Source organism: Alosa alosa, chromosome 23 (assembly GCF_017589495.1).
Source record: "Alosa alosa isolate M-15738 ecotype Scorff River chromosome 23, AALO_Geno_1.1, whole genome shotgun sequence".
NCBI classification, from domain to species: domain Eukaryota; kingdom Metazoa; phylum Chordata; class Actinopteri; order Clupeiformes; family Clupeidae; genus Alosa; species Alosa alosa.
Window position 1 is genome coordinate 9,576,039 of NC_063211.1, and position 23,516 is coordinate 9,599,554.

The following is a 23,516-nucleotide window of genomic DNA, read 5'->3' on the forward strand; positions in this document are numbered from 1 at the left end:
ACTTCCCACAAAACTATGACTCACTGAGTGTAAAAGCTGTGAGGTAGATCTGTTTGCCATTTTATCTTGGTGACTGGCATTTCTTTCAGCCACAACTATTTGGACTGGTCACATACACAGACACACGCACACAAATAAATCAACACACACACACACACACAGGCTCCTCTCAGCGGTCCTGTCACCGTGTTGACAGATATATTGATCATGTCGCCTCAGAAACCACAGGGCTCCACAGGGCTCCCAATGGTCATGGATTTCATGGCCCATCTGTTCTAGGAGACGGGGCCTGCTACAACAGGTGGCAAACCTGCGGTAGTGACCTGAGCTAGAGTGCCAAAGTGGACCGGCAGCTCAAACCGGACACGTGCACCGCAACTCCAGCACTGACCTCATAACGCATCAAACTTCAGAGGTGTGCTGGGCGGCAAAGCCCGCAGAGGTTGATCAATGGCCTTCAGGGCCACGACCCTTGGTCGACTGTACTGGTCAACCAAAACACACCAAGCTGTGCTGTTAGTCTGCAGTCTGTGAGGGGGAGGAGAGATCAACATGTAGCCCTGTAGTGGTTACCCGTGGAGCCAGGACTGGTAAGTGGAGCCAGAGGACACACATGGGAATCTGTGGTATGCCGTCTTTACAATAGCATTCCAGAAGATGCAAGCGGAGTGGAGTGGAGGGGGCCAGGCAGAATCCCTCCAGTGCCATCACACTGCTATGGAAACTGCAGTTTCAGGGTTTCACCATAACAAACTGCAGGCAAAGCGTGCTTTGAACTACTGCCTGGATAAAGAGTGTGTTTGCGTGTGTGTGTTTGAGTGAGTCTGTGAGTCTCTGAGTGAGAGACAAAAAGACCAGGATTCTGTTTCTCATTCAGTAATTATGAAGTTTACTGCTAGTTTTTTCCTACCATTTAAGTACGCATGAAGCACTGCATATAAAAGCAGCTTCCTCCAAAGGCCTAGCGCACCAGGGTGGCCAACAGCTCCACTACAGCCCCTACTCCCCTCTTTTGAGCGCCAGCCGTTGCTCTAAACCCCCTGGCGATCAGAAGAAGAGCCTGCTAGGTAGGGTCAGCCCACGGCTCTGTCCTCAACAACCAAAGGAACCGACAGCTGTGTGGACCGACATGACAGCCAGGAAGAAAGACACAATTATTCACAACAGAGATTTAAGGTTAAGCAAGAAAGAAAGCAAGTGTGAAAGCAAGGAAGAAAGAAGGAAAGAAACAGAGCAGGAAAGAAAGAGTGAAAGCAAAGCAAGAAGTTTGGTTTGAGGCAAAACTGTTGCAGAGAGCCGAGAGCCATGCTGGGCCAGACACTGTGATCTGACCCTGAGGCCAGCGGCCACACACACACACACACACTCTCTTTCTCTCATACACAGACACACTTACTCTCTCTTTTCCTCTGTCACACACACACACACACACACACACACACACACACTTTCCCTCATACACAGACACACTTACTCTCTTTTCCTCTGTCTCACACACACACACACACACACACACACACACACACACACACACATGAAAAGTATCACTCATACGCATACCTACTGTCTGACACACCACACACATGAATGCCTTCACACAATCAGAAACACCATAAACGCAGCTATGCTTCCATTAACACACAGACACACATACCATTCTTGGGGAAACAACAACAGTTACCTGCCTGATTTTAAATGGTGTGTGTGCGTGCTTAAAAGTATGTGCAGTATCCGTGTGTGTGTGTGTGTGTGTGCATGTGTAGCAGCATGTGTGTGTCAGAGTATATGTTTTTGTATAGTGTGTGAGTGTACATGAAAGAGAGCATGAATGTGTGTGTGTGTGTGTGTGTGTGTGAGGCCACAGTGTGGGGTTCAGTCTGCAGGCCCGTGTCCTCATGACTCCCTGGGGTCCTGCTTCACACACACACGCACACACACACACACACACACACACACACACACACACACACACACACCCCTCCATCAGCTATCAGAGGAGCGCTCAGCCCGGCTGAGCTCAGCTCATACATTTTCATTTGGCTGTCATCTTAATCCACAGCGACTGCTGCATTACCACGCCTCTTATCTCTGCTCCCCTGCTCCCCACCTCTACACACACACACACACACACACACACACACAAAGCCCTCAGTGACACTGACAAATAGACAAACACATGCACTCACAGTGACACACATGGACAAAACAGAATATTGTGGTCACACCAACACAGACACACACACACTCACAATTGTGAATACACATACATACCCAAGCTCAATCACACAGGCTCTAAACAGACACACAACTATGTCACACACACCTACTGGTATGCCTGTGGAAAGCCTTGGGGGAGTAGCTAGAGCTGTTGAGCTGGAGCAGAAGCAGGAGTGTGTGTGTGTGTGTGTGTGTGTGGGCACATTAGTGGATAAGAGTGAGTTCACTTGTGTCACCTTCATGAGCCTCCAAAACACCCCAACAAACAATGGGCTCGCAAAACCGACCCCACCACACACACACACACACACACACACACACACACAGAGCAGCGGACTCTGGCCAACACCCAGCGCCACTAACGTGCCATGGGAACATTTCCAGATTGTGGCAAAAAAAAGCCGCCGCACATCTGCACAGCGCTGCTGGGCTCAGCAAACACGCAATCGTGCCGAACCGTCGCCCTGCTGTGTGTGTGTGCGAGGGTGTGTGTGTGCGTGGTGGGGTTGGTTTTGCTAACTGGGGGGGAGTGTTTCCAGTTGGGCTAGACAGGGTCCAGTTTCCAGCACCAAGCCCTGTCATAAGCTGTTATAGTCACTATGAGCTCCAGCAACAGAACAGGAGGCAAGAGGATGCATGCGCGCACGCGCACACACACGCGCACACACACGCACACACGCACGCGCACACACACGCACACACGCACGCACACGCACACACGCACACACGCCTTGAGCAAGGAAATGTCTTCATAAACCATCAAGAAAAAGACTGCTGTAAAACAACAGAAAACTCTTGTTAACACTCCTGGCAAACAACTGCCATCAATCACTCCTGAGCCTGCCAGAGTGATGAGTTATCTCCCCTTATGCTACCCATGCATCAGAAGTCTTTCACAAGATTTGGGAAAGATTCTTGAACGATTGGAGTCTTTTAACTAATGCCACCCATACAAGCTTTACTCAAAAGACTACAATCTAGATAGATAGATAGATAAATACTTTATTTATCCCGAGGGAAAAAAATTAGAATTTTAGATCTTTTAAGAATCTTTCCCAAATCTTGTCAAAGTCTTCTGGTGTAAGGATGGTAACACCAAAAACGTACTACAACACATGAAAGGAAACAATCTCAAGTGAGTGAGTGGATGAGGACTAGGTTGCCAGTGTACTCCATTAACTGTGGGCGAATGGTACTCCCTACTGGTGGCTAGGAGGAAGATAGGCTGAACTCATCTCCAGCAGCAACAATGCATGATGACGCATCTCTGAGTCATATTCTTAAGACTGAGCAGCAACTAAAATGTCCCTGTTGATGAAGCCTACTCACATCCTTCGAGCAGACATATCTGATGTACTTTCACTCATGTGACCAAAGCTGAGGGACCATGAGCTGACTCATGATTGGTCCAGTCATAGGCCAGAGCTCTTATGTGGTCTGTGACGGCTTAGGTCTAAATTTATGTTTGGGATGACTAGCCTGTGGAAACGTGATTAGACGTGATTATTTCTTTTTTTTTTTTTGCTTCATCCTTAGGATTGCCAAAAATGAGTTTCATTTCATGAAACACATGTTATGTTTATTATAACATAAAGGGTTTGGTTCCAAAATACTGTATTTTTTTTCTATTTTTTTTCCAAGTAATTTCTTCCGCCATTTATTTACCACAGACCTGTGATGTGACATTGTCTGGCCCTCATTGACCATAACTGGACGAAACTTCTTCATGGTCGTGTTCAAGTCAAGTGAAGAGTGGTCTTTGGTAGTCTGTGGAAGAGTGATATGGTTTGAACAGGTTGGCGAGGACTCACCCGTCGTTGGAGCAGGTGAGGAACTCCTCTTTGATCTTGGGGTGCCAGCAGCCACTATTCAGCATGGCCGTGTGCCCCTAAATGAAACAAGACAAGCTCCAGTTAGTCTGAGGCATTTCCTCTTCCTACCTCAGTGGCCTCGACCGCACCACACATCAAAAGCTAACATACTGTGTTTAAGCAGAACAAATGTGTGTGTTTCTAAAACTGTTATGCATCCCCCCTAGGGTTAAGATTTGACCTCCAGGTCATAAAATAAAGCAGAACTCCAAGAACACACGAGGCACACTGCTAACCTGCACCTCATCACCACGGTCATCCATTTGTTTCAAGAACGAGGTCCAAGCACCAGTCGGGAGTCTGGAGGTCTTAATGAAATATTTAAATATTTTCATGAAAGCAAAAAAAATACTTTAAAATGAACCACGAACAGCAAAAGGCTGGGCCTTCTGAGAGGCCAGTGGCTTGAGTCTACTGTTTTATGTCATGGGAAAGAGCACAGGGAGAAGGCCTCTCCCGAGCAGAGAGCAGCCAAGAGCTAAAGTACTCCAAGCTGTGGGATCATGGCGCCGTGACCCCAACCAGAGCTCCTTCAACAACACACATCCAAAAACAATTCCAAAAAAAAAAAAACTAAAACCATAACAAATAACCTCAGAGAAGACGTGCTTACAAGAGGGGATTGCGACAAGAGAGGAAAGCAGTAGCCTCTAAAATAAATAAATAAATAAATAAATGAATGAAAAAGCGAAAAATATATATGCAGGTAAGTTTACGATAACATGTTTCAATATTACACTCATGCACATTCATCTATTGGGTGAACGAATGTGTGTGCGTACACTTGGGCTTTTGTGTCTGTGTCGAACGATGAGGCCAGATGACAGGTAAACACACAAGCTATTGCGCTCACTTGTTGTTGCCACGGTTACGGGGGGAACGGCAAGTGAGGGAGCTGGATGGGTGGCTGGGACGGCTGATTTGTCCCAAGTGGCTAAAAACAACCCCGGGAAAATAAATGGAGTGATGATGGACCTTTAATAGGCCACTGGGAGCCACCGTGGCAATGCACATCTGACTTACAGCCCCCCGACAACACAGGACAGCAAATTGGCAATAACTAAGGAGAACCAGACGGCAGAGCACACACAAACACACACACAAACACACACACACACACACACAAATATAAACACTCCAAAGGCCACATAAGGGATTGCCAATTATAAACACAAGTGAAGGGAGGTTCTAGGAAACCCCAGAGTTTGGTGCACCCATTTGTGTGTGTGTGTGTACAGATGAAGGATAGCATGAGGACACAGCACATTAGAATGACTTTAGTGCTCCGCTGCACCTTGCAGTAAATTAGAGGAGCACCAGGGCAGCAGAGCACATCCAGGGGGGGGGGTGGGCTAGGCTAGGGCAGAGCACATCCAGGGGAACGGGAGGAGGTGGAGGAGGTGGAGGAGGTGGAGGGGTGGGGCTAGGCTGGGGCAGGGCACATCCAGGGGAACGGGAGGAGGTGGAGGAGGTGGAGGAGGTGGGCTAGGCTGGGGCAGGGCACATCCAGGGGAACGGGAGGAGGTGGAGGAGGTGGAGGAGGTGGGCTAGGCTAGGGCAGAGCACATCCAGGGGAACGGGAGGAGGTGGAGGAGGTGGAGGAGGTGGGCTAGGCTGGGGCAGAGCACATCCAGGGGAACGGGAGGAGGTGGAGGAGGTGGAGGAGGTGGGCTAGGCTGGGGCAGAGCACATCCAGGGGAACGGGAGGAGGTGGAGGAGGTGGAGGAGGGGAGGGGTGGGCTAGGCTGGGGCAGAGCACATCCAGGGGATGGTGGGGGGGGCTGCTAGAGGGATCCCCTGGGCCCACACTAAACTCTGAGCAATGCAGAGATGCACACACATGTGCTCGAGCACACACACACACACACTTCCCCCATTAGGGCAGGGTTTACTAAACACTTCATTACCCCTCAGTCATAAGCTCCAAATGCGAAACACACACACATACACAAACAAAAAACACACACAAACACACACACCTGCTCTAATTACTGTTGCCCATGTTGCCTGTTACCAGTGCCTGGGTTATGTGTGCATTGACCACCCTGTTTTTCCAATGCCACTTGGCGTTCGCTGTTGCCCATGATCACTGGTGCCAGTTTACTTGCTGGCCACCATATCCATATGACCACTGCATAATATCATTTCCATTTTCCACTGATAGCCTAGCGCTAGCCTGCCTCAGCTTCACATAATGGTTACGCAATAAGTTCACCTGAACGTCTCAGACTATTCTATGCTCTACTTGGGAAGTACATGAGTGTGCCTGGTCTCTGCACATTACCAGTGCTCCCTGCTGAGGCAGTGGGCCCCACGAAGCAGTTTAATAGAGTACCGAAGTGTGACGTTCCATTTCCATGACGGCAGAATCACTGGATCTAAACAAACTTTCGAAGTGGCTTAAATAGCATTAAATGTAGACGTGTGGCATCATTTCTAGCTAGTAAATTGTTTTAAATGTAGGCTATAGTGAAAAAATATACTATACTATATATATATATATATATATATATATATATATATATATATATATATATATATATATATATATATATATATATATATATATATATATATATATATAAAATATACATCATGGCTTTGGTACTCTATGCCCATATTGGTAGTGCCGATGTGCACTAGTGGTCCTATTTCACCACTGACCCAGTCTCAAGGTGACCACATTAACTGGTGTTGAACTAAAAAGGGACGGAGATCAAAGCCAACAAGATGAGGGAGAGAAGGGTCCCTTCGCTCGGACAGTCTGTAAGCTGCCCTGATGAAAGCCATGTTGGCCAAAATATGTTGGAAAGATTTTTATCTGTTCCATTATGAACTAGCCTGCTAATAAATCTTCTATTTTTATATCAAGAATGCCTTGGTTCAATCTTTTTTTGTATCACTTTTTTATCACAAGTCTGTACTGCTTGCCTCTTCTGTTCCCTTCCAGTCAGTAAAAGGCCGTTCACACACACAGAATGATATCGGCAAAAAATATAACTCAAGCTTATATGTTCACACATAAACTATAACGATAACAACAAACGTTAGCGTTGGCAGATCACTTTTCCGAGCGATTTTGAGAACGATAAAAAGTTGACAGCCAATCAGAATCCATCACATTTCAGACGTCACATTCATTAACATGAGGCGAGACCTTCCTTATCGTTGGTCGTTATGGACGCTCATATGATTATCATTATGTTTAGTTATCGCTCCTGGTGTGAACTGTCCTTATGTCTGCAACTGTGTGCTGTGTCCACAGTCCGCAGCTTACCTTGGTGTTGGCCATGTCCACGATGTACTGGTCCCCCTTCACACACTCCATCACCTGGAAGCCGTCGCGGTCCAGGACCTTGGCCTGGGCGTTCCCAGCCACCACCAGGATTGCGTCGCCCGTCACGCTGTACTGCAGGGACTTGATCTGGTGGCTGTCGGAGAAAAGAGACAGAATGGTCAATTGTCAGCACAAGGGTCAGACAGGACCCCAGTGGCCATCTCTCAGGCTAAAACCCACCGTGCCAGAGACGGGAATATGCAGAGGCTGCAAGGTAGGGCGTGTGTCACTTAACAAGCCAAGTCACAGAGTGGTAGCATTGGATCCATACACGTATGAGGGGAATCTGTGGCCCCCTCATGCCCCCCCGAGAACCCAGGTTCAAATCAGAGCCGTGGTTATTTCCTGATCCCCTACTCCCATTCGCTTCCTGTCACTCTTCGATGTCCTATTTGGAGGCATAAAGCCTAAAAGTTTACTTGGGGAAAAAATGCATGCTCTACACCAGTGATTGACATGCTCCCTATCAATGATGACAATGAGTTATGTCAACAGTGCAGGAATATGCCAGGTCGTTTCCACCGGTGCACCAGCCCAGTCCAGAAACGACCCCGTGACCCGAGCCCTCAGGTCACTGGATCACCTGGAACACTGCACCCCTGACCCCGCCTCACAGAGTGTTCTAGTGTAGCCCAGGGGCCCTTCCTCTCAGATGGAGAGCGCAAGGGACTGCACCTCTTATCCGCTACTAGTCAAAACCATCTGTCTGGGATTGTGCAAGAACCGACCTCCAAAGACAATCCTGTGCATCGTTGCATAAGGGCTTTTTTTTTTTTTTTTTTTTAAACAGGTGAAAACAAGAAGATAGAAAGAAAACCCACAGAGTTGTTGTCATGGTATCCAAAAAAAAAACACACAACAACAAAACAGGAAGCCACTGAGCCTTTCAACCTGACACACATACTCGTACAGACAGAGGACATGGATGACCCCCTAAGGAGGAAGTCTCTGCGATCTCCGTCAGAACAAACTCACAGAGAACAAATCAGAATAGTAATGTTTGAGGAGGAGAGAGAGAGAGAGAGAGAGAGAGAGAGACCACTGAGAGGAAGAAAGTAGCCCAGCTCACTGATGGAGAGAGATTAATGCCCTCCACAGAGCTCCTAAGAGGAGGAAGAAGAGAGAGAGAGAGAGAGAGAGAGAGAGAGAGAGAGAAAGAGAGAGAGAAAAAGACAGACATAGAAGGAGAAGCAACATCCAATCCAATGTCATTCTCACATTTTACAGGACAAGTTGTAACTTTATAGCATGTTTTTGGCAGCAGAGCAAATAGAGAGAGAGAGAAAGAAAGAGAGAGAGGAGTACTGTGAGTATCTCGTTGCGGATGCAGGAGCAAAGATGAACGTCTGGCAGACAGACACTTGTGTAGAGCGAGGCGTAGAATTGAGTGCCTCAGTGTCCAGCTGGACCGTTCTGGAGTTGGGGACACTGACCAAGACAACTAAAAAACACCGCACGCACGCACGCACGCACTCAGGGTTTCCGTTGAACATTGGCCGGAAAAAAAATGAAATGTCCGACAAAATTAAATCTCTCCGGTCAAATTGTCCGATTGAAATTGGCTAATAATCCCGTCCCCTAATGCAATCTGAATTTGAGAATAAGCCTTAATATGTAAGCCTATATTATACATCCTCTGTCTATGTTTTTAAATGAACAGGCTCTACCATTTGAAAATTAAGCTATTAAACAACACGCATAGCCTATGCTGCATTCCAAATAGGAAGCGCACGCTTAAAACGTCCATGTGAAACAATGAACAAATGAGTGAGGCGGTTCAAACACAGGCCCAGGCAGACTAGCCTTAAAAGTTTTTTCAGAAGCCAGACGCGATGGATGATGATAAATTGGTAACGTCTGAAGCCTCAGATGTCCGGTCAACTCCACCACGACCAGATAAAAAGCAGAAGTGTCGGGCGTATCTTTCGAATCAGTGACATTGGAAGTGGAGTTGCGGGGGGTGCGGCCGCTCCAAGACACTATCATTCTCCGTGTAGCCTACACTGGACATGCAAAGTGTTCTTTACCCAAAGCATACAGTAGGCCTGTGTCTATGATCTGCAGGGCCTCCTCGACGAGGAGATTGCTGGTCCGCGGATAATTCCTGGCACAATTAAACTGTATCATTGAACCGCGGGCGAACGAAAAAGAAACTAAACATTTCCCAGAATTGGAGACATTTCTTAATTTATTGTTATCAAATAAAGAGGCATAGCATTAGGGGGTAGTGGTGTTATCAAATAAAGAGGCATAGCATTAGGGGGTGGTGGTGTGAGTGCTCATTCTTGTGTGTGCGCATCTGTGTAAGTTAAACAGTCACCACTGGAGATAACGTGGGTAGCAGCAACAAACAACGTAGCCTTTTTAAAACAACGAACGAAGCGGACTCTTGTCCATGAAAAGATACTGGCTAGATCTTGTTAGGCATCATGTTTAAGTTAGGCTAATGAACATGTTGCATTCTATACAGCCTGATTATGTAATTTTTTAAGCTACATAGCCTGTCAACAGTTTTTTCTCAATTTGACTAATTAAGAAGCGATAATAGGATATTTGACCGGCATATCATCAAAATGTCCGGAAAACGAAACCTCTGCCGGTCACTTTGACCGGCACCATTTTTTTTTAGCGGAAACTCTGCCACACACACACGCAGGCACGAAGAGGGCCACCACAAGCCTCCACCCACACCTTGTTGTCACCATGCACAGCAGCGCTGTAGCTGGATGGGGCCGTGCCAATGAGGTGGAGATAATCACTGTCCCAGGAAGAGGATCAAGCCCCATTGGCTTCCAGTCCCACGAGACACTACACACTAGGACTACTTCCGCATGTGGCAACAGTGTGTCAAACACACGCGCGCAGGTCTACACGTGCACGAACACACACAAACACACACACAGAGACAAACACAAACATATATACACATGTGTACACACTCTTGTACAGACAAACACGGGCAACCGGACCATGCATCTGGGTCCATTTAGCCTACTGGGCTGATTGGACATGAGAGGGGGAGTGGGGGACCATTCCTGAGAGATGAAACCACCGCAGCGTAAACATCAAACCCAGAAGCATAGAGCGGCATAGAGCGGACAGAGATGGGAGAGGAGAGCAGGAGAAGGAGAGAGGGAATGAGAAGAGAGGACAACAGAGGAGAGGAGGAGAAGAAGAGAGGAAAGGAGAAAAGAGGACAACAGGGTTGAGGAGGAGAAGGAGAGAGGGAAGGAGAAGAGGAGGAGAGGAGAAGGAGAGGAGGAGAGAGGGAGAGGAGAAAGAGAGGCAGGGAGAGGGAGGAGGGGAAGGAGAGAGGGAAGGGACAACAGAGGAGAAGAGGAGGAGAGGGAGAGGAGAAGGGAGAGGGAAGGAGAAGGAGAGAGACAGAGACACAGGGTCAGAGAGATGGGATGGCCAGAGGAGAGGAGAGGTAGAGAGAAAGAGAGAAGAGGAAGAGAAGGACAGTGGGAGAAGAAGTGGTGGTGGTTTGCTGGATTCATGACAATGACCCAGAAAGAAGAAAAGGGGTAAGGAGATGAGACAGGAAAGCACAGGACAGGATGCGTAAAGAATGACAGTGAAAAAGAGAAAGAGAGAAAGAGCAAAAGGGAGAAAGAGGAGTAGGAGGAGTGGAAGGCCCCTGGACTCACCATTCACAGGGCTGCAGGGATCTGAAAGCCTGCAGGGCAGAGTCCATCCCCGCAAAGTCCCAGAACTTTACATCGTAGTCGTAACCCCCGGTAACCAGACGGGCTCCTGAGGGATCCAGGCCGAGTGCAGACACCTGCAGGGGGAGAAGACAGCTCAGTCACAGAGTCTCACACACACACGCACACACACACACACACACACACACACACACACACGCACCAGGAGGAAAATAGTAGACCACACACATATAGACACCTGCAGAACCAGGCCACTGTCACAGAAGAATGGAAGGAACATGCACACACACACACACACACACACACATATGCAAAAAATGGCATCTCAGCTAGGACAAGTCAGGCACAGAGACAAGAACAGCGGGTGCTAGACCACACACACATGCAGACAACACACATGCACAACTGCAGACTCCTACTAGGAGCAACCTGCATTCAACAGCCACTTCATACACTCACACACTCTCCCCCACCCCCTATCCCCACTCTCTCTTGGACTCTTACTTCATGAGTAGGGGTTCACTGAGAAAAATGTTCATTAACGAGCCAATTACTGGACTTTGGTTAGCACGGCTTAATATAGCGCTGCTCATATACGGTAAAGCTGACCACTCGCGCCGCACTCTTGCATAAGCCCTGAGCGTGTGTGTGTGTGTGTGTGGGCGCCACGGACATAAATAACAGCTGAGGCGGAATGCTCTAGAACGTTCCCCCAATGACATAGTCGGAGACGTATTCCAGGGGAACATTAATTGATGAGTGCTCGGCGGACGAAAGGAGAGGTTAAAAAAGAGGAGAGGAGAGAGGGAAAGAGAGGGGAGGAGAGAGGGAAAGAGAGGAGAGGAGAGAGGGAGAGAAAGGAGGAGGAAAGCATACTGAGGGGAGCACTCACCGTCTTAGAGCCGTGCTGGAGGGTGATCTCATGCGTGTCTGGAATCTTCTTCACTGGGTTCTGGAAGTGAGAGATGGAAAAAGAGAGAGAGAGAGAGAAAGCAAGAAAGAGAACATTAATAACAGCGCAGGAGGGGCAAGTCTGAAACATGCTCTCTGTTAACATAACAGCATCTCCGGAGACGAAACAGGACTCGCGCAGATGCAATGCTTGGCTGGTACAAATCAGATCTCACACACACACACTCGCTCACACACACACACAGGTCTGACAGTAATGTTTCCTAGTGGTTCCCACAGGTCAGTAAACGGGAAGAACTTCACACTGAAAACTGGAGGGGGTGGGGGGAAAGGTTGAGGTTGAGGAGTGGGCCACTGACGCCCCCCCCCCCACCCACCAACCACACTAATGCTCCAGGAGAGAGAACCCTTTCACGTCAGGACTCCCGGAGGTCTTAGGGAGGTGCACTGCACCTGTAAGGGCTGCGTCTGAGAAGGCCTGCTGGGTCCCTCCTGAGCGCCGGTGACCCTGCGGACGGCCAAAACAACCGGAAGGGGAGGAAACGAGGGGGTGTCAGGAGACCTCCGGCCCGTAGGTGCTGGACTTGTCATTTATCATGGCGCCACTTGACAAGGTGCACAGGGGAAGAGATGAAGGTCTCGCACCCCCGCCACCCCCTCCCAACCCATGGACGCGGAGACGGAAATAAAATGTCATGGCCCACCACAGGGCGGCTTTGCTCTCTCTCTCTCACACACACACACACACACACACACACACACACACACACACACACACACACACACACACAGGAGTTTCAGCACGTGTAAGAGTGTGGCCTAAGTGCCTGCTGATTTCGGGTGATCTGTCTTTCATCAAACTTGACGTCTAGTCTGGGCTTTTCGTCAACACCACGTGTCTATGTGTATATGTGTATGTGTGTGTGTGCGTCTGGCTCAGACGCAGTGACATCACGAGGGCAGACTTGTCCTAGAAGGCCATCCATCAGCAGAGTGGAGTGTGAGCAGCCCTCGGGGAGGGCAAAGCACCTGCACTCCGTCACATTGAGCCAAACCAACGCTGGGAGGACGTTTACAACACCTCTGTTCACACACACACACACACACACACACACACACACACACACACACACACACACACACACACACACACAAAGAACGCAAAACATAACATTTCTCTGTGAGGCCAGAGCACTGAGTTCACAGTTTGCTCCAAAGTAGTTTTGTAGAAAAGTAGTTTTGTAAGAGTTTTTCTTTTAATACTCTGAACCAAATCCCTGTGCTGCACGGTCATGGGGCATTTACATTTAACAACTACTGTTACAGACAGACAGACAGACAGACAGACACACACACACACACACACACACACCTGTACTTAAAGACAGCCAGGGGAATATCCCCTTTAACGCTGCTTTTAGTACACTTTGCAAAATGATAAAAACAAATCACCTTGTGGCTTTGGTTTGTTTGCTTGTTTGTTTGTTTGTTCAGATCATCTCAAGAGTCCATTAACACCTATAATAGACCACTAACGCTCCTCCGTCTGGCTCTGCACCATACACAACACATATGGTGACAAGCCAGCACTGAGGTGATGACACAGGCAAGCAATCATAATGGACTGAAGGGAAGCCTCTGTTTTCTGAGTTTATTTTTAGTACAAAAACAGCATGTTATTTGTCCAGTTGACGTTATAGTGCTACATGAACTTACCGAAAAACAATTTAAATAGCATGCCTTATAATTATATACTGTCTCATCAACATCATTATAATACAATGTCATGCTCTGTGACCAAATGTCCCCATCTGATTTAATGTGGTATAGTTTTCTTCCATGGATGATTAGCCTTACAGGGCCTCCCTACTGTCCAGTCAGTTTTCAGACATTTCAATTTAGCAGTGGTCAAGTCTGAATGACAGCATGTGGAGAACCTCCATGAATCACTGCATGACAAATGTCTGTTGGGGTCACTTCACATACACAACAGATGGTGGTGGGAGTGAGTGAGGGAGCACATGATAAATGTTGCAACACTGTTGCCCCCTAGTGCTAGAAATATGAAGTCTCCTTCAAACTGTACAAACAAGCTATTAAGACAAACCAGTCCATTATTAAGCAAACCAGCTTTCAAGCTAGCCAATTATTTCATCAATAATAAAAGTATACATCAAAAGTATTACACTTTCATGAATATGGTTGTCTGCATTATAGACAATGCTGTCCCAGAATTCTGTCATTACTGAACACGGCACACAATTGAACCCTTTGGTCAGACTTCCCGCTAAAATACGCCAGCTATTTGTGTCTACCAGAAACCCACTAACCTGTCACTGTTTTACAGTGTGCAAAAGAAAGTGCCATCACCCACGGTAAGATGTACTCTCAGCTATAATCCATCCATTATTCACAGATCACTGAGGCACTCTCCATCTGGAGGGATTCCTAATGAACACAGCCGTATCATACTGTAAGTTCTCCTATGGAGGCCAAAACAAAGCCAGGGTAAACACAGTGCTTACGTCATCATCTTCCTCTTGAGTGTCCCCATCATCATCATCGTCATTGTCGTCGTCATCATCATCATCATCATCCTCATCCTCAGCCCTGCTGCCTCCGTAGCCTGGAGGAAGCGGAGGCCCCACCAGTCCCTCTTCCTCCTCCGCCACCGCAGCTGCCCCGAATCGTTTGAATCCCGGGGGCGGTGGGGGCCCAATGCCCTCTCCATCTGAATCAGAGTCTGAGCCACTGCTGCCGCTGCTGCCGCTGCTGCTCTCCTGTTTCCTGCGTGCACACACAGACACGGCCCCAACATTTGAAAGTAAGCCTTTGACAATGTCAATTCCGTATTACAAGAACTTAGAGGCAGAAGTACTGTAAAATAAACTCAGGTGTCCTGGCATAAACCGTAGACCATAAAGAATACCTTGATACAGAGGGTGTCTTGGATGCATCAGATGACCTGGCTGTTTGAGAGCTACCAGCCTGCTCTTTCTGAAGGTCTTCAAGTTGTCGATCCTCTGTACAAGATGGAAATCATCAATGTACAGTTGATAACCACTGCTGTGAGAAGCAGTGACAAGGTATGAAAGGTAGAATTGCTCAGAAGTCTAACAATTATATCCCAGTTTACCTAAGACTCGTTGGCTTCTCTCAATGGCTGTTCTTCGAGTTTGTTCAAAAATAGCTTGGAAATCAAAGGTCCGGGCTTTCTTTCCTGATGAGAAGTAATGTGATGTTATATTTATACTGACATGCACAAATGGTCCAATGAACTGGACCAACAACCTCTCTTTAGGTAACCTAATGTCATGTTTACTCACCAAAGCCAGAGAACCCCATGACAGAAGAAATGTCTCCATCATCGTTACTGTTTTCTACAACAATTGGGAAAATAAATGATTGAGAATGGTCATCAAGCAAGGCAAGTCAAACGATAAGTCTTACAAAGTAAACACGAAGAGCGTGATTGTCTCAGTTTCCGGAGTGTAAACCAAAGATTATTATTATTATTATTACATTACATTTAGCAGACAATTCTTGACCAAAGTGCCTTAAATATGTCAACTATATTACAAGGGATCACATTGTCCCCAGAGCAACTTGGGGTTAAGTGCCTTGCTCATATCAAGGACACAACGGTGGAAGCCGGGAATTGAACCGACAACTTCCAGGCTACTGCACGCTAGCCCAGCTCCTTAACCACTATGGAATGGAATGGAATGGAATGGAAATCTATTTATTTGAATCAGGGACAATGCACGAAATAACATTTATCCTGGGATCCAGGAAAATATGTCTTGGGCCAGGTTGTAGCAGCAATTGCTAATTTGCACCTGTAGTCCCTGGGCAAGTATAAAAACATAAAATAAAATAATAGTAACATAAATAAATTCCATATGACTAAAGATGATGTGATGGCCAAACAAGCAGTCTTAGAATAGAAACAGGGACGCCAGCAGCCCACTTACACTCTTACCCCCCTCCCCAGCATACACATATAACTAACACTAAACACTACACTACCACCGCCCCCAAGAAAGATCCCAGAGCATTAATGTTACTAAAATCTAGCGATAACATTATCATACACATGAAACATGTTAGCTATGAGTGTCAATTTAGGTTGGCTGACGACATGGAATTAGCAAAAGGTAAACCCTGTAATGTTACATAATAAAAACGAACGACAGCATATCATGATAGTACCTGCGCATTTGTTACAGAACTTTACATGAAATATTTGTATAATCAGACACCTTGGTGTTTTTTTACGGGATGAGTTATCTTGGAACTGGTGAAGGCTAGCCAGCATTAAATACTGTAAGTTTGCCCAGCGTTTACAAACGCAACGTTCAGTCCTCTGTCTCATTATACAACATCCTCTTATCATGTGTAAGCTATATCTAGAGCTCGTGCATATGAACTTTTAAAAAGCAACATATACAGTAGTTACCCAAAGTTAATATTACCTTCTTTCTGCTCCATGGTTTAATTTAACCCCGCAAGCTGCGTGACCCGGAAACAAAACTTTAACATTATGAAGCAAAGAGGAAATGTGTTTCGCACTGCGGTCAGAGAACAACTCTGCTGCCATCTAGCTGTTGGTGACAATCAGAACACGTGAGCAGCACATTGCCTACAGATCGATGTGGTTCATCTGGAGTCATAGCAGCCCCCCCCCCCCCCACACACACACACACACACACAAACACACATACATGCTAGAGATGGGCCTTAAAGGGACACTATGCAAGATTTTCACCTTTATGAAGCCAATTTGATGGTAAACGAACTTATAATAGGCGAATCGTTCACCTTAACGAGTCCCTACCTATTTTTTACAGTCTATGGTCCCTACCGAGAAAACCAGCCATGCAACATCCAAGAGCGGCGCCCTGCCAAACCTCGCGAGAATCGTGAAACAAACATTACCTTGTCAGTATATAAAGTTCTTTGGAGATAGTTTTTGCCTGTTCTTAATCCTTCACCTCCACAGCAAAAGTATTTGCGTTGTGTACAGGGGGGGATAAGTTGGAGAAGTTTGCTATTTACAATAGCAGAGTAACATAAATACATCCCGACTCTAGAGGGAGCTCTACACTCGCCAAAAATAACTAAACCTGCAAACAAACATGGGTAGGCTACTTTATGGGTACCACATGGGTCTCAACATGTAGGCCTACTACACTGCAAAAAATGAATTCTAACCAAGTGTTATTGATCTTATATTAAGATTAAAAAATCTATTTGGTATTGTTTTTAGTATGAAAAGACTTACCTAGCGCCCTCTCAAAAGATCATTTTGACTTAATTTAAGAAGACTTTAACTTATTTTAAGGGAGTCTTATCAAGACAAATTTGCTCAACGCGACTGGCAGACAAATTTGCTTGTTTTTAGGACAAATTTGCTTAGCGCACTGGCAGACAAATTTGCTTGTTTTCAAGATGAGATGTCTTAAAATAAGTCAATTTTTTTTTAATTAAGTCAAATGATTTCACAAAAAAGCGCTAGGTAAGTCTCTTTATACAATACCAACTAGTTTTTTATCTTGATATAAGATTAATAACACTTGGTTAGATTTTGTTAGATAAGCAGTTTTTGCAGTGTACAAATGGGCTTACCAAACATGGGTAGCCTACATGCGTGGGTCCCAACATGGGCATCCCAAATTAACCCTTAGAACCCGATTGACGCAAAGTGTGTCAAAAAACACACCCTTTCTTCTCTGTTACATTGCTCCGGAACTGTTCATCGCGAGATGAAACCTTTATTGCATGACAGAGCAAAAGTGGGGCTCAAGTATGAAAATTAAAAAAAATCATGAAATTAAATCAAATTGCATTATATTTACAGTCTATACTTCTCTGCGTTCACCTGCGCACCCATTACTCTCGTTTGAATTACTCGCGAACCCCTGATCGCATCGATATGGCAAGCATATCAGATGAAAGAGGGGGGCACAGGGCTATCCACAAATATCAGATGAAAGAGGGGGGCACAGGGCTATCCATTGGTACCATGTTTATCGATCCTTCTGGCTTATAAAAACAGACGAAGTGACTGCAAAATAATAACGTCATGTACACAAACCAACTACACACTCATTACTCTCGTTTGAATTACTCGCGGACCCGTGATCGCATATGCCACGCATGTCAGATGAAAGAGGAGACTCAGAGCTATCAATTGACCAAGTACATCCTTCTGGGTTATAAAACAGATGAAGTGACAGCAAAATAATAACTTCATATAGCTGGACTTACCCCACGTTTTTGTCTGTTCTTGTGGCAAAGCATGTTTATAATCCAATGCTATCATGTGTTTCTCTATGGCAAAGCATGTTCATATTCCGGTTTTGAGATCCTAGCAAATTCCTGCATGGCATCCAATTCAAGGCTCACATTGCATCCCATTTTTTTTCAACAAATAAACACCTTTTTTGCCTTTACTTTGCTCATGGCAATGCAGTAAAAAGTTGAGAATTATTATGACTGCATACACATAGGCACGCAGGCTAACACGCAACCTCGGGTCAAGTCAGGTCAGATCAGTTCGTGTCACAGATATGGAGCGCAGAAAGGTCATTTTTCATCACTAAATAAAAAATGGCATTTATTTCCGGAAATCACACAGCACATATTTCTGTAAATTGCTCAGCCCCAGAGTATCCCTCCAACATGGCAATTATATTGCCCGATTCAGGACAGTCTGCCCTACACACACATAAAATGCATGTAGAGCTGTGAGCTTGCTGTGGTGAGATACATGTCGAAATATAAGAATTTTTATGATACACTTTTTATATTTTAATTCTTTAAAAAGCAAAATAAAATCAATGCTAGTATTAATACATGAAATGATCTGGATAGCCTTGACTCTCCTAAAAAAGAAAAACAATATATAATATGTGTGTGTGGCACTTACAATGACCAGAATAAATCCTTATGAATAAAGGTAGTGAAAATGCCCTAAAAACAGCTTAGGGTTCTAAGGGTTAATATGAGGCTAGGACTTGGATACTTTCCCAGGATCTTGCCAGCCAACCTAATCGTCTGTTGCTCACATAGTGAGGAGAGGTTTCTAAGGGGAGAGCCAATTATCTGGAGCAGACATTAGTCTTTGAAGTCGCCCTTCGAGAAGCTAATAGAGTGGAACCAACAAGTGAAAGAGAAAGTCATGATGCTCTCAATAAAAGAATAGTAGAATAGAGTTAGTATGTGTTTACTAACCCCAAATGAGTTTAACTTTCTCAGGAGATACTTCCGAATATGGGTAGGCCTACTGCATGGGTCCCAACTGGGTGACATTCTCAAAAGAAAATACAAATTGTATCTTACAATGATCTATATAGCCTATGACATCTTATGCCTGCACTGACAAAAAGGAAAAGTCTGGGCTGACCCATTTATCAAAGCATTATTTTGCCACAGCAATGAATTTATCCAAGATAATAATTTAGGATCAATGTGTAGCACCTAAGTACTGAACCCGGAAAGCAAATAAACACATGGGATGCCTGAGTGTCACCATTTCATTGAAGAGAATGAGAGAACACTGAGATAATCAAACAGTTATCACTTTTGCCAAAAGTTTTCACATGGTTTTCTTAAAGAGAGTTATGTTTGAAGATCAGTAGAATTTGGAGTTGTTATGTTGTGTTTTGAGATGAACCATACTTTGTTTCCACCAGGAATGTGGAATCATCTTGAAGTCTTTAATCTCAAAATTATTTTAAGATTAGTAAAAACTTAGGTTAGTAAGGTTACCCATGTGGGAATGAAGGACATAAAGGACCCATCATCAGCCCACCTGGGCTGACCCAATAGGGCCACCATGGAACCCAACAACAAAATTAGCTGGACCCCAGCTACAGATGGGGTCCATTTGTCAGCTCACAATTCAGATCTACTTTAAGGCAAGAAACACCCAAATTAGCTTATGGCGTTTTTTAAAATGGTGTAAAAGTACACCATTTTCCAGATCCAAAAGTACTGCAGTAATGACTTCTAAAAAATGGAATCAAGTCTTTTTTTTTATCATTATCATTTGATATGTTGTTAGGTTTCCAAAAATATATAGTGTTACTAATCCCCAAAAAAATTGAATGAACACATTTTTCTGAACATAGTGCCTTCTATGCCTTCATAGACAGAGACCAAGTTTCATCCAATTCAGTAGCACCCATACCCATAGGCATACGTTGTTGTCATCATAAAATAACCACTCAGAAAAGCCAGAATTTATCACAGTCTAAACTTTTCAGGCATTTTGCCAGTTTATGATGCTGGCTATGCTCATAACATCCGGCCTTCTGATGTCACAGTTTACGAGAGAGTTCTTTTTCTGAAGCCTCCAGGCTTTGCTGTATGACCTGTTGGTGACTCAGGACATGATAATTATACCTCGCTGCAGTTTAATGAGGATGGTGCCGGGGAAGAAGACCCTAGTGTCGGCCAGTTCAGGGCAGTTCCCTATTAAGACCAGCAGCAGCATCTTAAGGAAGCCCTCCCGTCACTAATGACTTCAGAAAGTCACCCCTGGTTTATCCCTGGGCTACACTTCAAACTGCTCATTGGGTATGCTGGCGGCTAGCAGCATGGTGCTTCATGGTGGGGATTTTAAAGGGAATGTATACTGAAAAAGCTGCAGATAGCCTATAAACTAAGCATTTAAAGGCATATTTACACTGTTGTCGTTATTCCTGACAAAACAAAATGTACATTAAAATCACCAAAATTTGAACTGAAATATAACTCAATCTCTCATTTAAAACTGAGATTTTATAAATCAGCAAATTATGGCACTAGCCTAATTGCAAAAAAGAAGTTCTACTATCTAATTCATCACAACAGAAAAATGAACTCAATCAGAGGAACTACAGTAGATGCCTTTGATAGACACTCTAAAAATCAATCATGCCTTAATAGAGGGAAAACTCAAAGCTGCCAAAACCTGTCTTGCCTATCTCCCATCCAGCCTCACTATGATGTACATCCAGCCTTAAAGAAGCACAAGGTTAAAGCCACCTCACAGCTACAGGAGAGGCTCTGATTCTGTGGTAAACATGACAAGCTTCTTGACATGGCATTCTGTACAGATCGCACTAGTTTCGTTTCTGCATGTGGTGCACAATTGACGAACACAGTGGCCATGAGACTGTTTCAGCTACAGCAGAGAGGGCAGAGAAACAGGTATTAACTAGCGTTCAACTCATATGAAATGACATCAAGTATTTGTGTGCTCATTCTTGTGTATACCCTGACCCATTTTTAATGAAATAAAAATAAACCTGAATAATACACTTTCTTATCCTATCCATATTTATTCTCTGTACTTTTTATGCATAATTCAGTTTGTGCAATCACACCACAGCAGTCGCAGGAAACAGGAAAATGATTCATGGCCTACTTCAAAATGCATCATGAAGTAATTCCAGAAAGACAAACAGTATAGTTTTGGAATGCCCCACAGTCCTCAAACTTAAACATGACTGAAAATCTCTACACAGTTTAGCTTGATATGCTGAATAGTAACAAATGTGAGTTAGTGCATGACAGATGCATGTATTTTTTTGTAAAATGCATGTTGTGGGTGAGAAATCGATGAAGAGTATGTTGTACCATGTGCATGTACCAGCAACTGGGGGAAATACAGAATCAATTCCAACAGAAAATCCTGCAAGTAGAGGAGGACCTTCAAGAGCTGAGACAAACTTCGTCTTCTCACAAGGTGACAGAATACATTATTAAACAACAGTACTTCAAAGCAATCAATATACTACCAAGCAATCAAGCTTAGACAAGCTTCAAGTTGTCGTTTTGGCACAATACCATTTCCACTGAATACAGAATGGTAGAATGCAGGTCTCAAAAACTGCAGATTAGAGTTGTACTCAGATAGGAAACATTGGGAAATCAAACTAGGAGCATAACTTATGACAGGCAATAATAATAGTAATAGGCAATAAGTAGTTAAACAGCCACAACACTCATTTGCACATCATGGTTAACGTCATATGTGACACGTAACACACACCACCCGACATGCTTGCTGTGTGTTGCACTACATTTTGAATATCTTTCACTTTTTATAAGAAAGCCCAGTGAAAGTTAGGAGAGAAACTTCCTTTGAAACTAGGGCTACACAATTAATCAATGTTTAATGCAATTAGCCAGTCACAAAGGCTGCAATTAATTGTGCCACTCGTAACTCTGTCCCAATGGTTAATCACATCTGTGTTTTAAGATTCATGTTATCCTCTTTGTGTGACAGACAGTGAAGCTCACCTAACAGGAGTGTGGTGATTCTCATGCTCTAGGCATGCTTACTTAAGTACCTTATTTTAAAGTGAATTTTGGAATATTGAACTGAAGCACGACTTCAAAAAACTATAATAAAAAAACGCAAATCAAATCACAATCGTAATATTTATCAATATTTATCGCAATTAGCTATTTTCCCAAAATATATACTATAAGATTCCTATAGTTCTTTTTCATTAAGGCTGTGCATTGAGAGATGGCACTCTGAGGTGAAAGAACTGATCCCAGCTCAGCAGAAGCAGCAGAGTCCTGTGAGCTGAGGGAGTCCTGCAGGAACTTCAATTTCAATTTAATATCACTTATAGAGCGCCAAAACATTGCACGTCTCATGGCCCTTTACAGAGCATTAAACAATCAGAGAAGGCCCATGAGTAACAGTGTAGAGAAAAGAACATGGTATTTAAAGCCACCTGAGGTGTACTGTATGTTACAAAGAGGTGTGATGTTTAAATATCCAGTATGATAATGCATGAATCTTATTTAGTGTTAGTTTATTCACTTGAGCAGAAGATCATTGAGCTGAGGAGAGGAGATGCTGAGCTGGCAGCTGAGTTGTTGTAAGAGGACGAGGAGGATCATGTGCATTTCCTCCAGGTCATTAGCTCAAGCTATGTTGGTCTAGTAGGTCTTTCACCAGCAGTTAGACTCTTCACAGAGTGCTGTCAGGCTTCCAAAACTCCAGTGATTCAAGATTCACCCCTCATCACCGTCACGCCCCAGCAGTTTTATTGAAGACTTGAGACTATCTCTCTGTCCTCAGGCAAAGAAGCCTGCTAGAGGGACACAGTGAAGATCTCTAGAAAAGGTCATTAAGGATGAAGCTTGTCTTCAACTTCGACTGTCTCTCTTTCCACATTGTTAACATCGGCAGTTCTTAAAACATAAACACATGAGTAATCAGGTGACCTTTGACCCTGCAGACCCTTGTCGTATGGGCCAGCACACAATATTAACCAAATTGAAAGCAAATTCCAGCATCTGCATTTTGAGCTGGATTCAGATGACCAAGTGAGAGAACAGAGTGCATCTGACCAGTACTTTTTTGGCCATGTGAGAGGACACACAAACAAACGTATGGACAGACAAAATCATAACATTTGTCCAGAAATAAGTGTCATTATATCACTCACACATTGTCCCTTAGATTGCACAAGCCACATGACCTTATAAAGGATAGCTACG

At 44.8% G+C, this 23,516-nt stretch overlaps 1 protein-coding gene across 1 annotated transcript in view; it reads right to left on the reverse strand.

The window, feature by feature from the left end:
• LOC125288955 (WD repeat-containing protein 70) overlaps positions 1–16,552 on the reverse strand; it is a 58,527-nt gene extending 41,975 nt beyond the window's left edge. The window contains exons 1-9 of the mRNA XM_048235670.1: positions 16,481–16,552; positions 15,332–15,385; positions 15,142–15,225; positions 14,935–15,028; positions 14,531–14,792; positions 11,986–12,045; positions 11,076–11,209; positions 7,366–7,519; positions 4,029–4,105 (exon numbers count right to left, since the gene is read on the reverse strand). Of these exons, the coding sequence (XP_048091627.1) occupies positions 4,029–4,105; positions 7,366–7,519; positions 11,076–11,209; positions 11,986–12,045; positions 14,531–14,792; positions 14,935–15,028; positions 15,142–15,225; positions 15,332–15,385; positions 16,481–16,496 (935 nt within the window). The 5' untranslated portion in view covers positions 16,497–16,552. The remainder of the gene's footprint in view (positions 1–4,028; positions 4,106–7,365; positions 7,520–11,075; positions 11,210–11,985; positions 12,046–14,530; positions 14,793–14,934; positions 15,029–15,141; positions 15,226–15,331; positions 15,386–16,480) is intronic.
• Between the last annotated feature and the right edge of the window lie 6,964 nt (positions 16,553–23,516).